Source organism: Phocoena phocoena, chromosome 6 (genome assembly GCF_963924675.1).
Source record: "Phocoena phocoena chromosome 6, mPhoPho1.1, whole genome shotgun sequence".
Lineage (NCBI taxonomy): Eukaryota > Metazoa > Chordata > Mammalia > Artiodactyla > Phocoenidae > Phocoena > Phocoena phocoena.
The window spans coordinates 22,748,366-22,768,234 of NC_089224.1; the positions used below are offsets into that span (position 1 = coordinate 22,748,366).

The 19,869-nt window shown below is 42.7% G+C and overlaps 1 protein-coding gene across 1 annotated transcript in view; it reads left to right on the forward strand.

The window, feature by feature from the left end:
* Positions 1-13,612: 13,612 nt before the first annotated feature.
* SHC3 (SHC adaptor protein 3) overlaps positions 13,613-19,869 on the forward strand; it is a 150,891-nt gene continuing 144,634 nt past the window's right edge. The window contains exon 1 of the mRNA XM_065879112.1: positions 13,613-14,068. Within this exon, the coding sequence (XP_065735184.1) occupies positions 13,613-14,068 (456 nt within the window). The remainder of the gene's footprint in view (positions 14,069-19,869) is intronic.

Sequence of the window (19,869 nt, forward strand, 5' to 3'; positions counted from 1 at the left end):
GTTCTTGACGGGGCTTTCTGATAGAACTGGTCTGATATGTCTAAATACACAAACTCCTTTTGTTAAGGTGTAAATATCACTCAGATATCTAATTCAAACTTTATAGTGTTTTGAATTTTATACGTTCTATGCTCCAGTCAGTTAACATTACCGTCATAGGAGATGTGAATGCTTAGCATCAAATAATGGTTACTCTAAACTCTTAATTGGAAAATCTGAATTTGAAAAGCTGTTTCCTCTTGACCACACCTCTAAGTAAGTGTCTGATTCAGAGAGGGAAATACAGGACAAAGCTAACCTATAATCACAACTAACAGTATTAGATGGCAGCCTATAGACTCAGGGTAGGGAAATGTTCACATATAGTAGTATCAATCATTATTCATTATTCATATATTTTTATTAATTTATAGTATTATAGATTATATAACATTACAGATTATTATCAGTCAGTCCTCTATTATTCTCTATCCTTGAAAGGGAGGTTTTAGGCCAAGCTAGAGGTAGTCATACTCCCCCTAAATCCATGTTAACTCTTTAAACCCAGTATGCTTTGATGGTTTGGTAAAACTTGCAAGGAAAGCCAAATGGAAGCAGTAAAGTGTGCAATTTTGAAAAGTTCACACAAAAAGAACTCAACTTTTAAAACGAATTCTAAAAAATGTCTTTTTATAGTAGATCATAGTAGATTAATATTGGGCACCAGTTTTCATTAACTGCTGATAGGATTATATCTTTCCACTTCACACATTTGTATCATTCCAGATTTATGTCAACACTCTGTCTAGATGGGACCCAGTATCACCACCCTCGACTAACATTCAATGTTGAGAAGTGCCCTAAGAGAAGATCTTCTACTTCAAAATGTAATGTCATGGGGGCACAACTCCTCAGAGAAAACTCAAATTATAGTATGCCTCATTTTAAAAGTTGGAAAATATTCTCTCTCTTTTGCTACAATTGCAGATCCTTTATTTTTCTAGATATCTCTCTTTCCATCTCACCCCATCTCACCTCAAACAGCTTTGCTGTTGGTGAGGTGTAGTGCAGCTGACTTCATGTAATATCTTGTATGAGGAATAAAGGACTTAAAGGAAGGTCTAACCTGTAATAACACTGGGAGAATCAGAATGGAAATGCTTTTACACAAAATCATGTCTTAGTTTCCACTTTTTATAAAGAAGTATTTCAAAATATTTTTCTTAAGACAGATTGTTTGCATACCATTAAATTCAACCATTTAAAAATTAATTTTTTAGTAAATAATCTTTACAATTTAGCAATTTTTAGTAAATTTATGGGATTGTACTACATCACCACAATGTAGTTCTAAAATGTTTCTATCACCCTAAAAACCTTCCTTGGGCCCATTTGTAGTCAGTCCCCAATCACTGCCCACCTCCCATTGACCCCCCTGCAGGCATCCACTGATCTGCTTCCTGTCTCAATATGTTTGTCTTTTCGGAACATTTCATATAAATAGAATCATACTGTTGGTCTGCATGTCTGGCTTTTTTCTCTCAGTGTAGAAGTTTTGGGTTCACCTATGTTGTAGTGTGTATCAAAAATCCTTTTTACTACAGAGTAGTATTTCATTCACCAATTGATGGACATCTGGGTTGTTTCCACTATTTGGCAATGATGAGTAATGATGTTATGAACATCTGTGCACAGGTCTTTTGTGGACATATATTTTCCTTCCTCTTGGGTAGATTCTAAGGAGTAGAATTGCTGGGTGCATAAGTCTATGTTTAACATTTTAAGAAACTGCCAAACTATCTTCCATAGTGTTGGCACCATTTTGCACTCCTGCTAGATTAAATTTTTATGAATGAGCTGCATGCCCTCTTAGCAAATGGTAATACCCTGCCCTGAGGATAGATGAGCCTGTGAGGCTGCCAGCAGGAGTGACCCAAAGATCAACCAAAGCACAGGTCAAATGACTGGCAGAACCACTCAGTATGAATTTCTATAAAACCAGGCATCTCTCACCACACAGACTGACTGACAATCATAAGAAATTTCACCCAACATGTCAATTAACTCAGATATCTGGAAATACATTTACAGCCAGTTACTTCTGCTAAGACCATGAAGATACAAAACTGTCAAAATCAGAGGCTTAAGGGAAAATACAATTATCTTCCTGGTTGGGGTTTCTGACTGCAGTACTTGATCTACAATACTCTGAGCTGAAGTTATGTGTACACGTCATCTGAGGTGTCCATCAGTTGTACAAGGCCTGTCTGGAGAAATGGCAGCCCCCATCCATTCTTTTTCTATTTCTCACACCCCAGCAGCAATGAGTTTCAATTATTCCTTAGAATCAATTGGTTCTTTGAAATTTATAATACATTCACACCACATACGCACTTTCCAAACCCCAGTTCTCCCAATACAATTATAGTGTATTTCGGTTAGATTAACATTCAGTGTTTACATTATTTTGATTATGCAAATATTACTGAGAACTGACCCATGTAGTACGCTGCAATTAGTCTTCCTTTTCTGTCCCAACTCCTTAACATTCCTTGGAGATGAAAAGTTGCCTTTTTAATTTGTTTCGTATTCTTTGTACTTATCACGAGTAGTACCCCCAAGCCCCCATCAGCAGTCTGAACTGCCTCTCTCTGTGTCTGGTTTTACATTCCTGTACCGTGCTCTCCTGGCAGGTGGACTTCTTAGTTGTGGCTTGCAGTTTCCTTAGTTGCAGAACAGGGGCTCCTTAGTTGTGGTATGCGAACTCTTAGTTGTGGCATGCATGTGGGATCTAGTTCCCTGACAAGGGATCGAACCCGGGCCGGGCCTCCTGCATTGGGAGTGTGGAGTCTTAACCACTGTGCCACCAGGGAAGTCCACTGATACTGATTCTTTCTCTTTTTTATGGCCATGCTATGCAGGTTGTGGGATCTTTCTTCCCCGACCATGTATTGAACCCGGGCCCTTGGCAGTGAGAACGCAGACTCCTAACCACTGGACTGTCAGGGAATTCCCTGATCCTGATTCTTTTTTTAAAACATCTTTATTGGAGTAAAATTGCTTTACAATGTTGTGTTAGTTTCTGCTTTATAACAAAGTGAATCAGCTATACGTATACATATATCCACATATCCCCTCCTTCTTGCATCTCCCTCCCACCCTCCCTATCCCACCCCTCTAGGTGGACACGAAGCACCCAGCTGATCTCCCTGTGCTATGCGGCTGCTTCCCACTAGCTATCTACCTTACATTTGGTAGTGTATATATGTCCATGCCACTCTCTCACTTCGTCCCAGCTTACCCTCCCCCCCAACCTGATTCTTTATATGTGACCTGTTTCTCTCTTTCTCTCTCCCACTGAGGCTTTTCCACACAGAATGGTCTCTTTGTACCTGAATCCTGGTCAGTTTCAGTATTTATGTGCTTCAGTTCTGGGAAATTTTGCTGTGTTATTTCATTCTCTCTTCTCATTTTCCCTTCCTTCCTTCCTTTCTTTTTCTCTCTCCTTTCTTCCTTCTTTCTTTCCTTCCTTCTTTCCTCCCCTTCCCTCCCCCCTCCTTTCTCCCCTCTATCTCTATCGCTCTTTTTCCTTCCTGCAACTCCTATAATTTGGCTAATGAATCTTCTGGTTTGGAGGTCTAATTTCTTATCTTTTCTACTTTCCATGATTTTGTAATTTTGTTTGGCTTTCTAGACATCCTCAATTTCATTCTCCAACCCCTGTATGCAATGGATTTTTAATTTCTGTTGTGTTTTAATTATCAAAAGGGAAGAGCAGGAGGCCTTTGCGGTGGCCTCACTGTGGGTATATTTCCCAGCCCAGCCTTTGCCCTGCTGTGCTCACTCTTATCTGCACCTGGTGTCTTAGGACAGACACCTCCACTCCACCTTCTCCAAAGCAAAAACAGCTTATCTTTGACAGGGTGGGCAGGAAGCTACAGCCTGGATGTGTGGTGTGGAGAAAAGACCTGGGATCCAACTACTTTTAAAAAGACTTTCAAGTATGCCTGCTTATGTCAGCCCCTCTCCTTTGCACGCAAGTCCCCAGGTACCTGGTGTTGCTAACTCCTAAGGCTGTAGGTCAGTCATCAACAGCCTGGTGGACCAGAGCTGCCGAAGCCAAGGTCTGGCTCTATCCTAACTAGCCTGTGACTGTGAACCATTACTTAAGCTCTCTGTGCCTTAGTTTCCCCACATACAAAAGGCAATGGCAGTGCATATGTGATTAGGGAGCTAGTAAAAGTGAAAGAACATTTAAAGTACTTAGAAAAGTATTCGGCCCATTGTTTTAGCTATTATTTATTTGTGGGGGTTCTTGGTTTAAATTTCTGGCTTCTTTGATTAGGAAATTCTCAAGATTTCCAATGTACAGCCAACATTGGAAACTGTTGCAGAAGGATTTCACATTGTGAAGTTCTCCAAGAGTTCTACTGAGCTCCTCAAAGACTCGTGACAGGAATTTGCCAGAATTTTGTCTTGCCAGCCTTATCAAGGTTAACCACCTTGATGTTCCCAAATGCTGGCAGGTGGAACCATTGCAGTCTATTGTGCACCATGGCTGGAACATGTCCAGGGGTTTGGTTTTCAGTTGGGAATCACTGGCTTGCACAGCTGCTGAGTGGTCAGCAGGCATTGTTTATGTGCAAACCAACTGGGCAGCATGGTGATCACCTGGGTACCACCAACAACTACTAAATCAGAAACTCCAGATGGGACCAGCCATTTTCGTGGTGTTAAGCCCACCAGGGGAATCCTCATCTGAGAACTACACAACACAGCATGGTGACTGCCGTGGGAAAACTTACAGGATTTGCATTCTCAGTCTTGCTAAGTGCCTCTGAGACAGTGAAGGTCTTTCCAGGGTACCAGTGTCAGCATATTGATGCACCAGTGTTGCTGCTTCTGACTCTCCACATGAAGGAGAAATAATATATGTAATTAATATATATAAATATTATACCAACAAAGATTGTATAAGCATGTTAGTATATATAATTATGTGTAAATCATAAGACATAATAAATCCATATGGAAGAGCAATAATACATATAATTAATATATATAAACATTGTACAAATGTAGGCTATATAAATATATTAGTATATATAATTATGTATGAATCAGAGCATATATCCATATGAAAGAGAAGTAGTACTTTTAATTAATATATATCAGTATTATACCAATGTAGATTATATAAGTATATTAGTATATATATTTATGTGTAAATCATAATGCATAATATATTATACAATATGTAAGTAATTATATAACAATGTAACTATATTATATATAATTCTATATATACTAAAATATTTTTTGAAAAAGGTAAAAATGGTAAACATTTGACTATAGTAAAAACCCACACAGAGTCTGGCAAAAATAATCCAAAATAAAAATAACCCAAACAATACTGTGAGTCCAGAAAGATGAGTGTGAGATTCAAAGCAAGGCCTGTGTTTGATGGAAAGTTATGGGTGAGGGTCTGTACAAGTTCAAGTCCACAGGCAGACTCCCCGCCCCTCACCCCTGGCCCCCATTCCAGATCTGGGTAAATCTCACCACTTTTGGTTTGGAGCTAACCAATCAGAATGAAGGCAGAGGTATGGCACTGTCTCCACCAGTTAAAAGCCCAGACCCTTGAATAACCATCCTGCAACTATTAAATAAGAGAAACCATTTACAAATATGAAAACCAAAAAAAGGTTTCAGAGACACAGGTCTACTCCTACTGACTGCTGTCAGAGCTGAAAACATAAAGGACTTCAGGAAAGGCACTTTGCAATAATAATCAAGAGCTATGGAAGTTTGCTTTCCCTGTGATTTATACTGAGAAATAATCCAATGATACAAAGCGAGGTGGATGTGTAAAGGCTCTCATTATGGCAATGTTTATGGCACTGATAAATTAGAAACAACAAAAGTGTCCAGTGATGGGGAAGGCCTAAGGGAATTATATTTTCTCAATTCCATGGAACATTATTCAGCCATGAAATATATTTGTGGAGATTATGTTACAAAACAAATTGTCTCTGAAAATAGATTCTTTAGAGGAAAAAGAGAAAGCATTAAATTGTTTCTATGTAAAACTAGACGTGCATATGACCAAGGAATTGACAGGACTATAGAATCCACTAAATTTTTTTTCTTTTTTTTTGTGACTGCGTTGGTTCTTCATTGCTGTGTGTTGGTTTCTCATTGCTGTGACTTCTCTTGTTGTGGAGCACAGGCTCTAGGCACGTGGGCTTCAGTTGTTGCAGCATGCTGTCTTAGTAGTTGTGGCACACAGGTCCTAGAGCACATGGGGTTTATTAGTTGCAGCGCATGGGCTCAGAGGTTGTGTTGTGTGGGCTCAGTAGTTGTGGCTCGCAGGCTGTAGAGAGCAGGCTCACTAGTTGTGGCACATGGGCTTTGTTGCTCTGTGGCATGTGGGATCTTCCCAGACCAGGGATCGAACCTGTGTCCCCTGCATTGGCAGGCAGATTCTTAACCACTGGGCCACCAAAGAAGTCCCTACATGTTTTCTAAATGAATTAATTCTTCAGGAAAAGCTATAATTTATTTTACAAAGGAATATAAGGAAAACTATATGACACTGATGAAAGAAATTGAAGATGACACAAACAAATGGAAAGATATATCATCTTCATGGATTGGCAATTAATATTGTTAAAATGACCATATTACCCAAGGCAATCTACAGACCCAAAGAAATACCTATCAAAACACCAATGGTATTTTTCACAGAACTAGAGAAAATAATTCTAAAATTTGTATGGAAATACAAAACACCCAAAATAGTCAAAACAATCTTGAGAAAGAAGAACAAAGCTGGAGGTATCAGGCTCCCTGATTTCAAACTATATTGCAAAGCTACAGTAATCAAAACAGCATGATACTGACACATAGATCAATGGAATAGAATAGAGAGCCCAGAAATAAAACTATACATATATGAGCAATTAATTTATGACAAAGGAGGTGAGAATATACAATGGGGAAAAGACAGCCTCTTAAATCATGTTGGGTAAACTGGACAGCTACATGCAAAAGAATCAAACTGGACTACTCTCTCATACCATGCACAAAAATAAATTTGAAGTGGAATAAAGACTTAAATGTAAGACCTGAAACCATAAAACTTCTAGAAGAAAACATAGGCAGTAAGATCTTTCACATTGTTCTTAGTAATAGTTTTTTGGATACGCCTCCTCAGGCAAGGGAAACAAAAGCAAAAATAAACAAGTGGGACTACATCAAACTAAAAAGCTTTTGCACAGTGAAGAAAACTGTCAATAAAATGAAAAGACCACCTACTGAATGGGAGAAGATATCTGAAAATGATGTATCTGATAAGGGGTTAATATCCAAAATACATAAACAGCTCATACAACTCAACATCAAAAAAACAAACAACCCAACTAAAAAATGGGCAGAGGATCTGAACAGAAATTTTCCCAAAGAAGACATACAGATGGCCAATAGGCACGTGAGAAGATGCTCACCATCACTAATCAGAGAAACGCAAATCAAAACCACAATGAGATATCACCTCACACCTGCCAGAATGTCTATTATCAAAAAGACAACAAATAACAAGTGTTGGCAGGGATGTGGAGAAAAGGAAGTCCTTGTGCACTGTTGGTGGGAATGTAAATTGGTCAGCCACTCTGGAGAACAGTATGGAGATTCCTCAAAAAACTAAAAATAGAACTGCCATGTGATCTAGCAATTGTGCTCCTGGGTATTTAGCCAAAGAAAACAAAAACACTAATTTGAAAAGATACATGCATCCCCAATGTTCATGGCAGCATTATTTACAATAGCCAAGATATGGAAGCAACCTAACTGTCCATCAACAGATGTGTATATATATACATATGTGTGTGTGTATATATATATATACACACACACACACACACACACAAACACACACAAAATGTAATATTACTCAGCCATAAAAATGAATAAAATTTTGCCATTTGCAGCAACTTGGATGGATCTGGAGGGTATTATGCTTAGCAAAATAAGTCAGAGAGGGAAAGACAAATACTGTATGTCATCACTTTTATGTGGAAACTAAAAAATAAAACCAACTAGTGAATATAACAAAAAAGAAACAGAGATATAGAGAACAAACTAGTGGTTACCAGTGGGGAAAGGAAAGGGTGGGTGGGGCAAGAGAGGAGTAGGGGATTAAGAGATACAAACTACTAGATATAAAATAAGTAAGATACAAGGATATATTGTACAGCACAGGGAACATAGTCAACATTTTATAATAACTATAAATGGAGTATAATTTTTAAAAATTATGAATCATTATGTTGTACACCTGAAACTTATATACTATTGTTAATCAACTATACCTCAGTTTTAAAAAGCAAAATTAAATTTTTAAAAAGAAACTATCCTCAGTGCTGAACCATTGGCACACCCAGTTTTCAGCACCCAGGTTTCTCGCCATCAGGTGGCCTGTTACAGAGGATTCCTATACCACAGACATTCCTACATCCAGGGACCTGTGAGGCTGCTCCTCTGCCTCAGGGGCACCATTAGGGACCTTCTGCTCCCTGCCACTTCCCTGAGATTTGCATCCCAAAGGATCCAGGCTGCCACCTCCCCAGTGTTCCTCCTCTTCAATGCCACCATGCTGCACTTGATACTCCTTCCATGGCCACTTCCATCTCTGTCCTTCTTCTCCCCACAGCCCATGTCCCACTCCTGCTAGCCTGCCTCCTCCTCTCCTTTCCTTCTCTGCCTGCATCCTCGAATGAACCCTCTACCTAATGATCTACTGTCTTCCAGCTCGTATGTTGGCAGATGAACCCTTTAGAAAAAATCACACCTCTGCCCTCGGGGACACCACAGAGTCATGGTGGGTTCATAACGCTGTGCAGGGATACCATCGCTCTTCCTCAGTAACATCCTCTGTTCCCCTCAGCAGGCACTCTAAGTGTTCATTCTCACCTCAGTTTCCTTACTTAAATGGACCCCTCTTACTTTTTAACTACAATCTTGCCTTTTGTGTTACAGAGGAAATCAGGTGTAACATCCACATTAGGTATAAAAATTTTTTGGCTTCTTACCATGGTCACAGACAGATTTATCCTCACGGTGATGGCTGTGGTCCACTTCCCTTTACCGTGCCCAGCCTGCTCTGTTCCTGGGAGGCTGCCCCCTAACTCCCCATTACCAATCTCCTTGGACCTCCGGCTTCCCATGAGTTTGGCTAATAAGAGGCAATCACAAGATGCCAGAGACTGGGGAGAGAGAAACTGGGGTATTTAATCTCTGTTACCTCCGCATCATTGGTTCTACTTCTCTGTCAGCAACTTTATTCCTCCAAAACTATAACTCGTCCTGGCAGCCTTACCTCCAAATTTCCAGCTGGAATTCCACTGGCTCCAGAAATTCAGTTGTCTTCCCATTCCTTCAGCCCTAAAGGTGGGAATGTCTTCTGGCTCTTAGGAATCCCTGGTGTGTTATATTGACTGAAGAAAAATGCACAAGCTAAAAGTTGCGAGTTAAATTTTATTTGGGAGTCTTATTGAGGACTATACCCAGGAGACAGCCTCTCAGAAAGCTCTGAAGAAATTGTTCTGAAGAGATAAGGGAGGAGCCAGGATATATATGAGTTTTTTTGCTGTTAAAAAAAGATGTAGTCAAACATCAGAAGATTACTGCTAATCACAAAAAACAGACTTCTCAATGATTTTAGTGCTTTTCTGTTTTTGAAGGTGCAAGAATCTGGATTCATTGAAATTGTTCCTTGATATATGCACTTTAACTCCAAGGCACAGAATGTTTCCTGTTTTTCTCCATCCTGAATTCCCCTTAGGGTGCACAGTTGGGCAGCTGCAGTGGCTAATAGCTTGATGCTTATAGAAATGGTACATTCCTTGTCCACAGTCACCATCCTTTGGGCTTCCTTAACCCCATCTCTGAAAACATGTCTTCACTAAGGCCTCCTCCTTGAAACCACCTGTTTCCTACTCAACCCCAAATGATCTGCGCCCCCATTCCTCCCTGTCCCCACCATCCTTTCTAGGGTGATAGCTCCACCTCTCCTCTTGACCCTCCCTTTCTTGGATCTCCATTTCTCCCATTCTGTTCTACTCTAAAGCCCTCACCTTTACTCTAAACATGCCCGTAACTCTTCTATCACCTGTTCTACACTCCCTGCTGTATTTCCAACCATTGCCCTATATCTTCCCTTTTGTTGCACTTAGTCTTCTGAAAAGTATAGTTTTTTTCATCATCTCCCATTCGGTTGGCACCATCCTGTGACCTAAGTGGCAGCCCCTCCATTTTCCTGCTAAGGTGTTGTGATGGGTAATCACCGCCTCCATAGGTGATTCTCAGCAGGTCCTTACTTGAGCTCTCTGAGGCTGTGGTCATAAACACGGGTTTGGAGTCAGACAGAATGGCCAGTTCCTAACCCTGTGTGGCCTGGGCACATCTCATAACCCTTCTGATCCTCTGTTTCTTTCTGTGTAGAATGGGATGTAAACTCTATCTCAAGGTCATGGGATTGAAGGAGATAACGGGTGTGCATCACTTGGCACATGGGGATGCTCAAAGAAGTTATGACTGCCACTGCTGCTCTTATTCACCATCACTGATTTTCTAGATTTTGTGGTTATGGCAGCAATATAAAATCAATATGCTTTTAAATGAATAGATTTAAAAAGAAAAACTGAAATATTCTGGAAAGGCTGCCTGGCTTTCTCGAGGCTGACTTAATAATGGTTTCCTTTTATTCTGTTTTTGTCTGTGTCCCCAGACTATGAAAATTTCATCCATCATCCATCTTTATGTAGTCACAGGCTGATAAACTCAATACTCGGGCTTTTGGGATAATGTCTAAAATAAGCAGTAACCCCCCAGTGAGGGCCCACAAGGCTGTCGGGGGCGGGGGAGCGGGGGGCTTCTTGGCTGGGCTTGCAGCTTCTATTTTGCTGCTAAGAAGCCTTTGGGATGTTCCAAAATGCTGATACCATCTTCCTGAAGTGAGGTTTTACTGTACTATTGTATTCTTAAAATACTAATCACACTCTTAGATTATGTATCTTCTTACATGTGGTAAATTTATATTGCTATTTACATTTTAAAATGGTCAATTTCCCTTTACTTGCTTCATCATAACAAAAGAAATAAAAGTCTCCTGTTGGCTAAAGGGTAACATTGTAGCTTTTTTTTTTTTTCCTCCTTGGAGACTCAGAACGTGCATGCCTGTTCTATACTCCTTTCACAAAAAGAATCAAGGGCGAGGAGCCTAGGTTTGAATGTGCATTCACTGTACATTCATAATAAATGCTGAACAGAATGGCACATTCATGGTTGCTCCTTGATGTAAATGAATGGCTGAATGAAAGTTTTAGGGCACAGCTCACTTCCAAGAGGGCAATCCTGTTCACACTCATACCTATCCAATGGTTCTTGAATTTCCTTGGAAAAACTAGTTTTTCCTCTCTTTGTAACAGCGGTCTCCTTCCTCCCTGCATCTTTGTAATCAGGCTGGCTTTTTTTTTTTTTTTCCCACACTGCCGTTGGATGAAAGATCCCGCCTTTGATTGAAATGGAATCTTCCACTATTGAGCAAGCTTTTGTTGAATGAGTCATCAGGGCGGATGCTCATTGGCTGAGTCCGCTGGAACCAGGGGATTGCCTGGCGCCGGCTGCAAGGCCCTGCTTCATTCACAGAAACGCTGGCTCGCTCGCTAGCCCTTTCATTCACACAAACAGCATTTCATTCACATTTTGCTGTTTTTGTCTGCTTCTAATGAAGATCACGGTTTGGGAATGATAGGGCAGTTTTGCTTTAGATTTGGGGGGACTTGGATAACCATCACCATCATCTCTGGGGTGTGCATTTGCTGTTGCTATGCCAGCAAGGGGAAGGAAAAAAATGAGTGCCATGCGGCTGCTCGGCTAGGCCTGCAGCCCTGGGAGGGGGGCCGCCGCTCCTCTGCGCTCCTGCTTCCCCGCAGCGGGCCTCACCTGGCCCGCCATCAGGGGCACTCCTTACACCTTGTTCCATAAAGCTCTTCAAGGCTCGGTGCCTCAAGTGTCACATGTCTAGTCGTGGGTGTGAGAAGACTCAGGGTGACCTGATAACATGCTAGAGGTAAATTCATTTTTTGCACAGAAGTAGCCGGGAAACTTGGACAGGGAGCGTTTTCACTGTGTCGGCAGCTTCTCTCAGTAGACAATGAAGACCGGCAGAGCCCATGGTGACAGGGGTCAGTGGGTTTGCGCCTCCGTAGACCTTCTGGGGGTGGCGGGGGGCAATGCTCTGTTCTGCCTGACAGGAAGGAGGCCTGTGTTTTTCACTTGCAGCCCGTGTCTGACTCCTGAAGATAAGGCATTTTTCTGCGGATTTGATGTGTAATGAGAGCAGCTGCATTTTTTTTTCCGTCCTTATTGCAGGGTTGCAAGCAGCAACTAAAGGGATATTGAAATGTATTTGTAGTGTTTTTAGGCATTTTTCCAGAGCTTGAGCACATTCAGTTGGAATAAAGCTTCAAGCACAGCCCCCTTTTTGGAATGGATTTCTGGAGCTTGTTGCCATTCATCAAAGAAGCACTCTTCTTTTTCGGAAGTAGGTTTTCAACTTAACCCTGGCTGAGAAAGACTGTTGTAAATTAGCAGGGAAGAGACCCTCACTGGCTCTGGGCAGAAGTTCCTATGCAGATTTTTTTTTTTTTTTTTTTTTTTTTTTGAGGAACTGCATTGCCACAAAGGCACTTGTCATGGCTGCTCTGTTGATTTGAAAAGAAAAAGTACCCTGGAAATTGGTATTTTATGTTCACCTGGGAGTGAATATTTCCCCTTCTTCTTCTTCTTCCTTTTTTTTTTTTTTTTTTTTTTTGGCTATTTAACAATTCCTGCTGCTTTCCAAATCAGAATTCATGAGGATCCGCTGAAGATCTTATTCTTAAAAATCCTTCGTCACATTTTAACGCTGCGCCGTCAGACACTTTTCCAGGCTCACACAGATGGGCTGAACAGGGAAGAAAAAAAAAAAACCTAGCATAGAATAATGGGTTTCAGAAAGTTCATCTGATCATCTGAAGGAACTGGATTTACCTCTGGCACAAATACTGAGGGGGGTCGGGGGATGGGGAGGTGAAAATCCAAAGGTTGGAAGGAAATATCTGGGAAGGTAGAGAAAGGAAATTTGAGAATTGATTGGCTCTAGTGTGCTGTCAGTGGGTGTATGTGGTTTTTTTCTTCTTTTTTTCTTACTTTTTTTTTTTTTTTTTTTTTTGCTACAGGAAGTGATTTGCAGTGCTCACCGAGCCTTTGTTGAGAAGGGTCTCCTCTCGGAGTGAGTCATGCTTTTGCTGTGAGCAGCCCCAAGCAGCTGGGCGCTCATCAGAGGAAACTATGACTTTTGCAAAGCAAACGTGCCGCCCTCAGCAGCCGAGTCCGGGGCCGGGGCTGCGCGGCCACGGCCGTGCGGGGTGTTAGCGGTGGTAGACCGGCGCCGCTGCTCGCGCCCCCCAGCCGGCTGTCCCGGCCGCTCCGTCCCGCCCCGGGGACCACGGCTCGCCTGCTATGCGCGGCAGCCCGCGCCGGGGCCGGCACCTGCAGCGCCCGGGCGGATGCGGCGAGCCCACGGAGGGGCATGCTTCCACGCACCAAGTACAATCGCTTCAGGAATGACTCGGTGACATCGGTCGATGACCTTCTGCACAACCTGTCGGTGAGCGGCGGTGGCAAGGTCTCGGCGGCGCGCGCGGCCCCGGCGGCGGCCCCCTACCTGGTGTCCGGAGACGCGCTGCGCAGGGCGCCCGACGATGGACCGGGCAGCCTGGGCCACCTGCTCCACAAGGTGTCCCACCTGAAACTCTCCAGCTCGGGCCTCCGCGGCCTGTCGGCGGCCAGGGAGCGGGCGGGAGCGCGGCTCTCGGGCAGCTGCAGCGCGCCCAGCCTGGCCGCCCCGGACGGCAGCGCGCCCCCCGGCCCCCGCGCCCCGGCCATGCGCGCCGCCAGGAAGGGCCGACCAGGCGAAGAGCCGCCGCCCCGCGCCCCGCACGCTAGCGACCAGGTGCTGGGGGCCGGAGTCACCTACGTCGTCAAGGTGGGTGCGGGCGCGGGCTGCCGGGTGGGAAAGCCCGGGCGAAGGGGCGTCCGGCACAGTGGGTCGCCTTGGAGGCCGGGAGGTCACTCCTTCGCAGTCAGCTCGCCTGGCTGCGGCGACCCGGCACAGCAAAAGCGCCCGTTGCGCATCCATTGGGAGACGGTTTGAAATCGGTGACCTCACTCTGTCCTGGTTTCCCTTGGCTCCGCTCCTTTTGGCATGCCTTTGCCACCTCGCTTTGCCATGTGTCCGGCCAGTACCCCTCTCCGCATGGACCACTATCCTTGGAAACTGTGCATCAGGCCTACCTAGGGTACAGTGAACATACTTGGAGGAACTGGGCAGCCCCTGCGATGAGAAAGGCAGGTGGTGTCACTACTTCTGCTGTGTTTGCCCCAGGCGGCAGGGTAGGTGGTTTCATTTCTGCCACAGCAAGAATTTCCAGCTCCTTTCAGTGCAGGCCAAGTGCTGTCCTTGCTTTATACCAGATGGGTCGTACTTTCTTACCCAGCTTTAGTGTCTGCCTTTCATTCCATACCTAACTGTGTTGGTTAACAGCAGCAGAAGGAGAATTTGGGACTGTTTTTCCTTGGGGACTGTAGTCATCCATTTAAATAGGCTAAAGAGAGCTGAGCCACAGGCTGGAAAGGAGATTTTTTTCCTCCAACACAAGGAATTATACAATCACGCCGGATGTAGTCCACAAAATTCTTCCCTTATGCAAGTATTCTATGATATTTAAAGAACAAATACTCAGCCGCATTCAACCGGCCTGCCACATGCTCATCATGTCCTCCTGGCTGCCGGGCAGTAGAGAGCCACCACAGCGCTCTCCAGCTGGGCAGATAACCTACAGACAGGGGGAAGGGGTCAAAACTACACTATTTCAGACCGGTCACTCCAAGGCATGGCTTTTTGTTTAAAAAGAAATGAGACTCAAACTCTGTCTCTAGTGTCGTCAACCCCATTGAGAAACCTGCAGGCCATCTAGTCAATACATACTGGCTACAGATCCAGTTTAAAAATTCTACAGATCACATCCCCAGGGAAAATGTTGTATCTTGGTAATTTTGAACCAAATATTAAAGGAAACAATTAACTTTGTGGATTATCTTTAACTATCTAAAAAGTACCGACAAAGGAATATGATCATTAGTATTAAACAGGGGCCTTTTCTCCTTTTGAAGCTGCTTTTTAATTTCATCTTCATTCTTAACTTCTGAAAATGGATTAATAATATATTTTACAAAAGGGATAAAGATCAGCATAAAGTATGCACAGCAGGTTGAGTTTATTATAAAAGAATATTCTTCTTGTATTTCTTCTTTAAATTATATAACCAGGAGCCAAAAACAAAAAGAAAAAAACAAAACCAAACAAAAATCCCTGACAACTCTGGGGTGAAGAGGTGATGCCAGAGTGTATTACGTGGCATATTAGTATAATTGCTATCTAAAGAAAAAAACAGCCTACGTTTGAAATAGATGGATGTTGGCAAAGCTTTTTATACGTGTCATGTTGCACATGGAGGGTAGTTTCCAAATGGAGGGAGAATTTTCAAACTTATGCCTTTAAAGTTTTCCTTATAAAAAAGAAATCATTCACTTTGCTTAGGGCTTTACTCTTGCTTTTTGAAGGATGAAGGCAGACATCCAGTTCTAAATGTCAGTTGTGGCTGAAGAACGATGAGCAACTAAAACTAGTCTGTTCTGCTGGGCCATTAGGTTGTGACACACCCCGCAGCAGTAGCAGCAACACTCAAATAGGCAGAAGGCTGGGTCTGCCCAGAGCCTTCTGAATTTCAGGTCTCATTGTTGTGCCATGAGACTGTAGTGACCTGGGGGCATATAGCACGGCCCGGTCAGTGCCCCTTGCTGTGGTCTGGCCCATCTTCAGTGTTGAATGGCGGCAACATAGGACGCTCAGGCTTCCCTGGAGAAGTTTGAAATCACACAGCAAAGGAGACCAGACACTAAAGGACAATTTCTTCTGTGCACGTTTGATTCACAATATCACGTGGCCCTCTGTTGGTACACATTTCTGAATTGCCCATGTTGAATTTAGAACCATGAACTTATTCTCTTGAAAAATCACAAAACTGTAAAAAACTTAATTTGGTATTATTTGCTGACTTGTAAATAGTTTTATTGGTATCCTTACTTTAAAAGATCTCTGGTAGATAGAAAGGGGCAATCTTTATAACATGCCTGTAAGTCAGCTGCAAAATCTAAAGGCTTAGGGTTTGGGAAAGAACGTCTTATTCTCTTTGATTTAAATGTATTTCTAAATTAAGGAAAACCCCCCAAATGTTTTCCAGTTTCCTGGAAGATTCATCTGCTGTATAATTATAGATTTCTTGCCTCATAGAAATACCTACCTACAGACAATATTAAGATATTGCACACAGATTTATTCTTCAAAAATATTTTAACGTAATCTACTTACATGAAAGTGGAAATTGTAAAATCCCGAGGTCTGGCTGGTTTTGATCAATTAGGAAACATCGAACTATTTGAACAGCAGGTTGTAATATTAATTAATGAAGGATTTAAAATTTATAAATAGAAGTACCTGAGCAGCAGTAGAATTCCAAGCTCAGAGCATGTTTAATTCGTCCTTCATGCCATCACTTGAGTCTGCTTTTAATAGCAGCATGAGGGTATGCAGATAAGGAAGAGTCCAGGCAGCCTCCAGGTTTGTATTTATTTACATCAGGAGACCCCACTGGCAGCACCTTTGTACCTGCCTAAGTATGCCTGACACTGGGTTTTTTCTTTTGGTGACACAAAAGGGAAAGAACAAGAAAATATGCCCTTTATAGACAGAAAAGGAGCATCGTAACAGCAAAGAGCAATGAATATTTTCATTACAACCCTATTTAAAAACTATTTTAAATTTGAACTTGAAAGGCCTAGAGAAATACAGACAAGTGTTGATTACGCTGCTGCCCACTTTCAAATTCTATTGCCGGCAAAGTCCAAGCTGGCAAGGAGCCTGAGTGCCCATGGGGGCTGATAAGCGTCTTTAGCAGGTCCCGAAGGCGCTATTTGGGTGTTCCACCTGCAGATTCACAGAGAGAACAGTTTAGGAAGGGAAGATAGACATGAACAGTTGGGAGTCAGTTCTTAAAAACAGGCACTGGCTGAGATGGAGTAGCCATTTGAAGACAAGCGTGGTCTTGAGGTTCAGCCTTGACACTTCCCGCCCCCCAGCAGTGGAAGGCAATACTGTGTGGGAGGTACCTGGGCTAGCTGGCAGCCCTGGGGGGGGGTTACCCAAAAGAAGGGCTCTCTTTACAGCACATCACGCCACAGACTCAAAACAGGATAAAAGTTACCACATTTAGGACTGACCTGAGTGCCCATGGCAAGAATCAATAGGCCCAAGTGTTCGCTGATCACCAGCAACACAGTGAGAAAGTAGGTTATGTGTCCATAAATCCCGTGATGCTTCCCTCAGACAGCTGAGGTTTTGGTCTGCAAAGAGTGTTATATCTTTACTGATAATAGCTCTATGATACGAGCTGTTTACAGGAGATTTTAACAGAGAACTACTGAATTATTTCCTGGTATGCAGGATTGGTTTTCTTTTGGAATGAAGTCTTGATTTTACAAGAGCTCTTTAAAAATATTTTGTTTCCCCCATTTGCAAATCTGATGATATTTACGGTGGTATAAATTATTCATTTTATTTATAAATGTTCTATTGCTTTTTATAGATGATCTTTATTATTTATTTATTTATTTATTTTTTGCGGTACGCGTACCTCTCACCGTTGTGGCCTCTCCTGTTGCGGAGCACAGGCTCTGGACGCACAGGCTCAGCGGTCATGGCTCACAGGCCCAGCCGCTCCGCGGCATGTGGGATCCTCCTGGACCAGGGCACGAACCCGTGTCCCCTGCATCGGCAGGCGGACTCTCAACCACTGTGCCACCAGGGAAGCCCTAGTTGGTCTTTATTAACTGTACTCTAAAATTTATTCTCAGTTGGTAGTTTTTTCACTGTCTTTAAAAATATTTTAAATCTTTTTCTTAGCAAAAATATCTAAACTTTTTTTTTCTTAACATTGTGCTCTTATGATAACTGTGAGCTAAGGTCATATTAAACTGTCATCAACAAAGCTATTTCAAGTATAGCCATGATATATCATTATGGTGAGACTGATTGAATTTTGCTTTAATTTTAGATTAAAAAATTGTTCCTTGATGTAGAATACAACTTTAAAAGTTGATTTTTTTCTTAAAATTGTTGAAAAATCTCATAAATGGGTGACTTACATGTAAATTGTCTAAATCGTTTGAAAAACAGTTTAAGAAACTTGAGATTAATAGACAAAATTACTAATTTGATCTGGACATCTCTTTTTTTATGTGACACAAGTATAATAGATGCATTAAATGTGTGTGTGCACATATACACTACATCACACATACACCACACATGCACACATACATAGCCCACCTCCCCACATATACCACACACACACACATACACATACATACCCTATCCCCCAACATATACACACACACACACCACATATATACATACACACACACACACACACATATACCCTGTCCCCCCACATATACACACACACACACACCACATCACACATACACCACACACACACACACACACACACACACATACAACTTGTAATGACTTTGGACAGGGTCGTTAGAAAATAGTAAATGTTTTATTTCCAGAAATACCTGATTATTTCATTCATTGCTTTTATATTCATGTTTAAGAGAAAATAATTCCAAAAGATAAGCTTTTGATGAAACTTTAATCTCACAAAGAGTAGACTTCTTGCTCTTCTACGCTACCACTCGGTTCTGTCTTTGAATATATGTCATGCTTTTGGGGAATACATGATAAATATCATGAAGCAAAGTAGTGGTAATGGGACATTTGGGCAGCAAACATGTAAAACATGTAAGAGGCTGGCTTTCCAGCCAACAGGCTCATCCTGAAGGGTTTGTGAAGCCTGCAGCCCCTTGCTTGGTTGTCGTGTCTCCCAGCAGGGACGTGGCCTGGATGTGGAGGGTCTGGGGGACACCTGGACACTGGGACCCCAGATCCACTTGGCCACCTCAGAGTGTGGAGCTCAAGAGGTCAGCCCGCCTCTCTGGACCTTTACATGGGGCCGCAGGAAGTAGAGGGTGGGCTGAGCACAAGCTCAGCCAGGCTCCTGTGGCATGGGGGAGGAGGCGGTGTCATGGCTGGGGCAGTTCCTTGCTCCTGCACCTCATGCATCTGGAAGAACGGGGCTTCTGGGCTGCACCACTGTATCAGGGTGTGCTTCTCCGGGCAAGGGCCAGACCCCATGGTGCTGCTGCCCAGAAAGTTCTGTGGGGTTCAGAGAGAAGCACAATGAGGATTCAGCATTTTAAATGAAAATACCCAAGGACAAATTAAGTTAAATGGAATTACTTAATTTAGAAATAAGATGGTTTCATGAAATTGACTTATTTGTAGTGAGGTTGATGGATCTAGAGTCTGTCATACAGAGTGAAGTAAGTCAGAAAGAGAAAAACAAATACCATATGCTAACACACATATATGGAATCTAAAGAAAAAAATGGTTCTGAAGAACCTAGGGGCCGGACAGGGGTAAAGACATATGTAGAGAATGGACTTGAGGACACAGGAAGGGGGTAGGGTAAGCTGGGGCGAAGTGAGAGAGTGGCATGGACATATATACACTACCAAATGTAAAATAGGTAGCTAGTGGGAAGCAGCTGCATAGCACAGGGAGATCAGCTTGGTGCTTCCTGTCTACCTAGAGGGGTGGGATA